We start from the raw sequence: 8,405 nt of genomic DNA on the forward strand, positions 1-8,405 counted from the left end.
TAAAACAGATGATAATTGAACCGCTCCCTTCCCCGATTTCCAGTCCAACCGGTTTTTAAAACATTGAGTAAAAATGAAAAACAAGTTAGAAAAAAAAACATTGTGGAGTCGGTTTGGAAAACCTATACTATTGTCAATTCAGCCCGTGATGGGAACCTAGTTGTTGATGAGGGAAATTTCACATATAAGGTACATGGTTCAAACCCTGACACATCTGAAATATTAATAATGTTTTGCAAATGACTTCGTAAATGGATATTGGATCAGGTTGATGTGTGCTGCTTAGATGGTACGGTTTACCATTTTTCTAGTTTATCATTTAAATTCTAATTGAAACGTAAATTTTTTTTGTTAGTTGATCAGAAACGTCCAATTAACAAACTTCTTAGATGTGGGGATGTTTTTCATGCATTAGGGATCGTTTAAAAGATTTAATTTTACTAATTAATTTTAATTTTTAAAAAGTGTTTTTTGGGAATTCAAGATCTTATAAAATCAATTTGACTTCTTTTTTACACCGGTTACAATCTGATTCCATTTGTTTATAATATATAAGAATAAATTTTAATCGAACTTCAAAAATTTGTTTGTTTTTTAGAAAAATCCATAACAGGAATTTTCTCTCTTTCTGAAGTATTCATGATTCAGTACTTCTTTTTTACACCGGTTACAATCTCATTCCATTTGTTTATAATATATAAGAATAAATTTTAATTGAACTTCAAAAATTTGTTTGTTTTTCAGGAAAATCCATAACAGAAATTTTCTCTCTTTCCGAAGTATTCATGATTCGGTACTTTTTAAAATCAAGTAATTTACAGGATATTACATGTTTCACCAGTAAAATGCTTATATGGCATATGTTGGCTGTGTATGAGGATAGATTGTCATAATTTCCGGAACACTTTAAGTATTTATAATAAATCCAAACACTATCTTTAGCCACATGTTTTATTATATTTGAATAACTGGTCATAGATATTTAATATATCACGTAATTAGTTCTAATATATACAACAATACATTCTATAAAACATGAAGACATTAAAACTTCTAGGATGTAATTGCATAATCTTTAAATGAAATATACTATTTAAAATATCGACCCAACAAAAGAAACTTGCATTTAATTGTTGTCAAAAGAATTTTACTGTTTTAAAGAAAATCATTTAGTAGAATTCAAGAAGACTAATATTCTTTTATTTTTTGCAAAAATGGACCCGATGAAGGGAAGACGTTGACCTACATTAGATGATGGGCACGTAAAAAGAAGAGTAAATTTAATTCAGTTCCCCAACTGTACACTCACCCTCCTCTTGCCCAACTGTACACTCCAAAACTTTTTATATTTTAGAGTAAATCAAAGTTCCATGAGCCATGTGGTTTACATTTGTTAGTAGTTTTAGTTTAATTTTTTGATTTTTTGACATGAGTTGTGTATGTGATTTTCAAAAGTAGTATGTACAGCTTTTTGTGCTGTTATATATTAGGGGTGAGCATAGTCCTGGAACAATACCGAAGTATTGAATATCAAATTATCTGAATTGAAGGTACTGATTCTCAACCGAACGGTAAATAACAGTGTCGGTATCAATACCATTATTTCGGTATCATTACCCATAAGTACATAATTTTGAAGAGAACCAGTAGACCATGTTTGAAGATTTGAAACACATCCAATACATAGTAGAATATGCATGAAAAAATTCAGTCATTCCAAGCTCGAGCTAGATATGAAAGTTCAAAGATGCCGAAAAATTCCTTATAAACTTAAAATTGTTGAAAAAACAACAATCACAACCCTTATTTAGGACAATATAACTCATCCAATTAAGATGATTCCAAAGCCAAACTTGTAGCCAACACATAGGAGAATATGCATATAAAAGATCAGCTCATTCCAAACGCGTATTAGAGAGATATGATGGTCGGAACCGATACCAAATTTCCCCTAACCTGATGTTACCAGAACCGAAAGTACCGAAAACCGATTTTGTTGATTTGAGAACCGATTTACCTTATACAGTTGATAATTCAGCTGACCAAACCACTTGTCATTTCAAAATAAATGTGAATTGGTTGTATAGGTTTTTGGTTTCTTTTCCATTTTAATTAAACACGTCGAAAGTCAAAGGGTTGACCATGCAAATTTGCATGGCATTGAGAACTGTGACTAATTAAGAACATTCAGCTCCTCTATAAGTACGCTTCGACTTTCTTTTGCTTTTTCACAGTCCACAATGGTGAAATCCCAGAGCTTCATCACTTGCATACAACTATTATTGGTATGTTCAGTTGCCACCGTCGGCAGTCGTCCAGCCACCCTTAACCGCCGCGGTCTATCAGAAATCTGTGACCCACTTTTAGAAGACTGTGGTGATCAATGGCCTTTCTCTCCTATCTCTTCCAGCAACAACCCCTTCATATCCAGACCATTCCTCCGCCGCCAAACTCCGCCAGACCTCTTCCCTACACTGCCGCCTGTTGTAGTGGCTTCACCACCACCCACGGTTTCAGATCCGACATTCTCACCACTAGTTGCATCCCCACCACCACCGGGAACCACCATTAATCCACCCACATTCCCTGAGCTGCCACCAGATTATGATGATGATGATGATACAAATACAGCTCCACCAGCTAATGATGGTGCTAACCTCCCGCCGGAGGTCACTGTACCTCCAATTGTTCATAGAAGGAGTCATCCGGACTTGTACCTGTCACCGCCTCTACTTAACTTGCCAGCACCACCACTTGTGCCTATAGTTTATCAGCAACAAGAAATTGTAATGCCGCCGCCACCACCACCACCCACCAATAAATGACAATGCAAGAAGAAAATCATGGCGGCCGCTAGTGGTGCAATCTTCTCCGGCTGCTTAGTTGTTTAGTATGGTCATTAATGTATCAAGTTTAGTTTGATTTACAAATATATGTATGCTTTGTGTTCGTTTAATTACTGTTTCCGAATGTCTAAAAATCCAAGTGGCAAGATTAATTATCAACCAATGTTTTTTGTTACTATATATTGGAAATTTAAAACTATGTTGTTTGTTATTAAAACCATTTAGATAATTTAAAATTTTCCAATATATAATAACAAAAAACATTGTAAAATTTTATACCTACAGTTTGGTTTGGATATTATTCCATTAGAAAAAATTCCAAACTCACTCTTAAATAGATTTTTTTTATATTAAAAAAAACAAACCAACTGGTTTTTTTTTTGCTGTTTTGCAATTGATGAAGTAATAAAAAATAACAATCAAATACATGAAAAACGTGTTGAAGCTAAAATCCATGAAAACAAGAAGTGATTTGTTAGAATTTCTCAATATGAATTGAATAACAAAAGATCGTGTAAATTTTTATCTCTAACAAGACAACTGATTGAAATACAATAGAAACTAGAAAGGCCTTAAAAATAACTCAATTAAAAAACTTGTATACTATAAAACAATTTCACATTAAAATACATCTTCTGGTTTAATTTTCTTTTTGGTATTGAAACAAAACTTAGCTGCCTCTAAAATTTAAGTTCTGTTAAAAGAATAAAAAACAAACCATGTTATAATACTAATGTAAATTTTTTTGTTTTAGGCTTTGTAATCTCGACTATATATCTCGAAGACAAAGTTCTGCAACACAAAATGCCAATAAATTTGGGTTTTTAATTATTTATTTTTAGACAGAACGAGACGGTTTATTTAGTGAAAAAAAAAACAAAAAATTAAAAATTAAAAAACTAAAAAACAGCCATTAACCTAGTAAGCTTTGTTATATATAGTGTTTTCTTTTTACTAAATAAAAGAATCAGTAAAAATGAGGTTTCCCCTCGATAAGTTTTAATTTTAATTTTACTGATTTATATTTTCTTTCATTTCCCCAAGTAATGGTGTCATTTTTTCTCAAATATTCTTAAACATCTTTACCAACATTTTATCTAAGATCATAAGACTGATCACTAGTCAAGAAATGGCATGAAATATTGGATGTTGTTAATAAGACATCCTATTGATTATTTTTTAAAAAATCAACTTATAATTAACTACTTATAATCAGTTTTTTTAGAAACAATACAATTTCCACCAATAAAAATATTTCAAAATTAAATTAATCAAAATTAAATTAAGGTGGTAAAATGGGTATCTTTTTATCCGAACCCAAAATATTTTCTCCAATATAAAGAGCGTATATTAGAGGGTTACCTTTTTGTGAAGAACAGTAGCAAGTAAGGTGATCTGTGCCACTGAAAATAGTAATAAAAGAAGGCATAAATTTGGCATACAGTCAGACATAACTTCATGTTTTTATACCTTGAAAAAAGGGGAGATCCACCGACGGATTCAGACGTCTTAAATTTGTCCCCAACATTTTTATGCTCAATCTTTGTTTCTGTAAAAAAAAAAATCTAAATTGATTTAGATCTCAATAATCATAAGAGGAAGAACTGTTTTATGAAATCAACCTTTTTCAACTAATATTTCATTTTGGGGGCAATTGCATAAAGCTAGGAGTTCCTCCAATTTGGCCAGAGCATATGCTAAGTTTCTAAGCTGAATTATTAACTATTGAAGATGTAAAGAAGACGATAGAAGGAGGAAGCATAGCAATATGATGATACTTCCTCTAATGATGTGGTTCAAGAAACGTGATGGGTTTAATTGATAGTTCTTCTCCTCCGCGTTGTTTGGTTTATTTTACAGTATTTTCATCCAGAGCACATGTCATCTTCAGAGAAACAAAAAAACTTAATTCAGTGGCCAAAGCTATCGTCGTACCAGTTTCAAATCAAAGTTTGCAATGAATTTCTTATAAAGGCTCTGACTTCTCTTCCAGAAAGATGAAAGATTCAATTTCACACATGTAAAATCTTCAATTTAAATTTAACTGAAATAACGTAATACAGACTCTGCTTCAACCTTCTCTACTTCTCCCCCAAATCCTGATAGCAGTACATTACGTTTTGGAAGCATCTTGGGTGCTAGACGACCATGGATCAGCTTGCGGCAACACATTACGCTTGTAAAGTGTTGAAAGATTTTTGCCCATTTCTTCGAGAGAATCGACCTTTCGAGTCGGAGAATCAGCGACACAAGTGTTGGAATCGAATAACGACGGCTTACAAAAGGGTGTTGTTCCTTTGAGACTGGCTAACACGTCATCGATATAAAATGACATGGACGAAGAAGATTGTGACTGTGAGGGTGGCGTTTCATGTTGATGCTTATCATCGGAACTGGAAGATGATGACGAGAATGACAGCAGGATGTAGAGTCGACAGCAGATCACGAGGTTTTGAAACCCTAGTTTAAACTTGGGAAGAAATGGCTGCTTTGGAGAGACGAATAATGTCACGTTTTAACGTCCAAATATCATATTTATCTAATTTAATTTTTTAGTGTCATAATTATCCTTTCTTTAACATCAAAATATCATATTTATCTAACTTAATTTCTTAATATCATAGTTATCCTTTATAAAATTTCTAAATATCATATTTATCATTCATAAAATTTTAAAATATCATATATATGTTCTTTTTAAACATTAAAAAATCATATATGTCATTCTTAAATATCAAAATATGTGAATGTACTTTTTTAACATCAAAATATTAATGGTAATATCAAAATATTCTCCATCTACAACATGATAATAATCAACAACAACAAAAACTAAACAGTCAAAATATACATTCTATAGAGAGGGTTGAAGATGAATCTTTTTGTTTGTCAAGAGTACAACATTCCAACCATTTAGGAGTTTACATTTCATTATCATAGATGTAAAGATAATATAGTTATAATTTTTAATTATTATAATAATTCTAAGGTATAAAAATGATTATAATATATTAAAAACATTATAAAAAAAGGATTTGGGCAAATATGATATTTTGAAGGTTTATGAAAGATAAATATGATATTGAGAAATTAACCTGGGCAAATATGATATTTTGAATTTTAAGAGAGACATATATGAAATTCTCCCTTAAACTAAATATTTCTTTCTTGAAACAGCTTAGGGTCGTCGGCTAAATTTTAAGAAGCTCGTGTGTAAACAAGCCGAGTTGAGCTTGAGTCCGACTAAGTTTGAGCTTGACTCATTTAATTTTTAAGAAGCTCGAGCTCGAGCTTGTCTTAATTTTTATGAAGCTCGGTTGAACTCACTTAATAAACGAGCATGAGCGTCTTTAAAGACGTGCGATGTGGGCTAACACATAGGCCCATGTCATGAAGGGGGCCATGTTTTACATATGAGCATCTTTATGGTTCAATTCACTGTCTAGTAAACGACAATCGAGTAATCAAAAACACCAAAACTCAAATCTAGCAAACGACAATCCAGTAATCAAAAACACCAAAACTCATGTTTTTTCTAATTCCAATAGCTGATGCTATAATTAAAAATTGCAACATGAGTTTTGGAAAATTGAGTTTAAAATTAAAAATTGCATTTTGGCTAATGTAAATTTACGGCAAACAAGAGCTTACTTTTTGTTCTAATTCAAAACTTCCAAATTTGTAACTATAAAACTCAAACAACGTTTTTTATTTCTTGTTTCTTGGATTTCTGAATCCATTGGACTCCGCCTCTCGTTTTTCTATTACACTCTCGTTTTGGTTTTTTATTGTCAACTAAATTAAACAAGTAAGTGTTTCACTATTCCTAATTTCTAAATCTAACGGTCTCTCATTGTTATATTATGATTGTTGTTGTTAATTAACAAATGTGACACACTAACTCATAGGTTTTGAATGCATGAATTACCAACTTCACATTAGTGCATTACAAAATGTAAGACCTGTTTTGAGTGATTTCTCTAATTACTAGTTCACCTTAGTTTTTGTAACTATATTTTCGTTTTGTGGCATATGCATAGTTGATTACAACAACGTTTATGACTTTCATATTGTCATTAATGTTATATCATATATAATTTTCAAAAATTGTGTCTCATAAGCATGTATGTGAAAAACTTTATATATATATATATATATATATATATATATATATATATATATATATATATATATATAAATAAAGAGGGGGTTAATAAGGTATCAAATTGGGGTTCGTGATAGGTTTATCCAAAAAAACTCAAGTTTCTTCTTAAAATCAAAAATATTAATGTTGATAATGTATGTGTTGATAGCGATCAAAATTGAAGTTGTTATCTTACTTACTGTCCATAAAGTACAAAAAAATACTTAACGGATTGATAATGATAGTTATTGAGATGACTTATTGGAGAATACTAATTATTAAGAGTTGGGGAACAATTTTGCTTCCAATAATACTATGAAAGTTTCGTGATTCATATAACTATTTAGGATTATATATTAATTATTGTTCTTTTTTTTCGATTGTTTTTCTAACATTTATCGAGTTATCGTCATATGAAAAAAAATTGCTTATATAAAAAAAAAATTGGGGGCTCAATTTTATTTTTTACACAAGGCCTTTGAAATCAACGAGACACCCCTATAAACGAGCCTCATATTTAAGCTTAATCTTGTTTAATTCAATCTCGAGTCGATCCCAAATGGATAACGAGTAGTTTGACTCACTTACACCCCTAGCACGAGTGTTGTCCTCCGTGCTCAAGTCCATCTCTAAGATGTTGATTTTTATCATGAAAATGGAAAGGAACATGTCAGTGAAGGGAGAAAAGCAATAAGGCGTGCGTGAGGGGGGGGGGGAGAGAGAGAGAGAGAGAGAGAGAGAGAGAGAGGGAGAGAGAGAGAATGCATCTCGGCTTGGGGTGCCGTGTAACGACCTAAAATTTTATGCATCTTATCTAAGGGAAATATTAGAGTTTTCTTATAAACAGAGAATTCTAACAAAATTAAAACATGTTACTTCCTAGGAATAATCACGGGGTTACAATAAAAAATTATTTATTTACATGAACAATAAGAAATACAATTTATTATAATAAATCTTCTATGTTGAATCCTCGTGCTCCTGTCTTCTCTTTTGGTACAACGACTGCTACTCTAACGCCCGCAAGATAGGGCTACATAATTAATAGTCACAACGATAATTAGACATTATAAAGAAGGATTATTTCGGAAAAATAATATAAACGGAAGTCGTAGTAGTCGTTAAACTGTGAGCATGCATATAGAGAACGTCCAAATCTGACTTTGTAAGAGGAAGTTTTGATTTTTCGAAGTTTCAGTGTCATAGTATATGACTTAGAAACCGAAGTAGAGACCAGTTGATTGTTAGGTAAAACAATTCAAATGAGAGTTGAAGATCTCGTCCATATGATTATGCCGATATAAAGACAGTCGAGAACATAATTCATATGAGAGAGATATGATTTTAATACGGGCTTTAAACAGTCTAAGTCTGTTAAAAAATATATAGCTTTAAAAATAAAGTGAGAATTCACC

The 8,405-nt window shown here is 31.7% G+C and overlaps 1 protein-coding gene across 5 annotated transcripts; it reads right to left on the minus strand.

Annotated features, from left to right (window-relative positions):
• Positions 1-1,694: 1,694 nt before the first annotated feature.
• On the minus strand, positions 1,695-5,343 carry LOC145084465 (uncharacterized). 5 transcript variants are annotated; one of them, XR_013698938.1, is made up of 5 exons: positions 4,923-5,343; positions 4,469-4,731; positions 4,317-4,395; positions 4,209-4,249; positions 1,695-2,875 (listed from the first exon to the last, which is right to left on the minus strand). XR_013698938.1 is itself a non-coding variant. In XM_079023451.1 (4 exons), the coding sequence occupies exons 1-4, from the start codon at positions 5,016-5,018 to the stop codon at positions 2,734-2,736; spliced, it is 243 nt and encodes an 80-aa protein (XP_078879577.1). In that variant the 5' UTR covers positions 5,019-5,343; the 3' UTR covers positions 1,695-2,733. The 5 variants fall into 5 exon arrangements, 2 of the variants coding, with proteins under 2 accessions (XP_078879577.1, XP_078879576.1); XR_013698944.1 differs by having other exon boundaries at positions 1,695-2,760; positions 4,469-5,343; XR_013698932.1 differs by having other exon boundaries at positions 4,469-5,343.
• Positions 5,344-8,405: the final 3,062 nt, after the last annotated feature.

This window comes from Lactuca serriola, chromosome 1 (genome assembly GCF_051521515.1).
Source record: "Lactuca serriola cultivar US96UC23 chromosome 1, Lser_US96UC23_V15, whole genome shotgun sequence".
NCBI classification, from domain to species: domain Eukaryota; kingdom Viridiplantae; phylum Streptophyta; class Magnoliopsida; order Asterales; family Asteraceae; genus Lactuca; species Lactuca serriola.

Coding starts and splice junctions, on each gene's coding strand:
- LOC145084465 (XM_079023450.1), bottom strand. CDS start 5,018: ATGTGTTGCCGCAAGCTGATCCATGGTCGTCTAGCACCCAAGATGCTT. Junction 4,396..4,922: donor TTGGGGGAGAAGTAGAGAAG/GTTGAAGCAGAG, acceptor TTTTTTTTACAG/AAACAAAGATTGAGCATAAA. Junction 4,250..4,316: donor GGATCTCCCCTTTTTTCAAG/GTATAAAAACAT, acceptor TACTATTTTCAG/TGGCACAGATCACCTTACTT.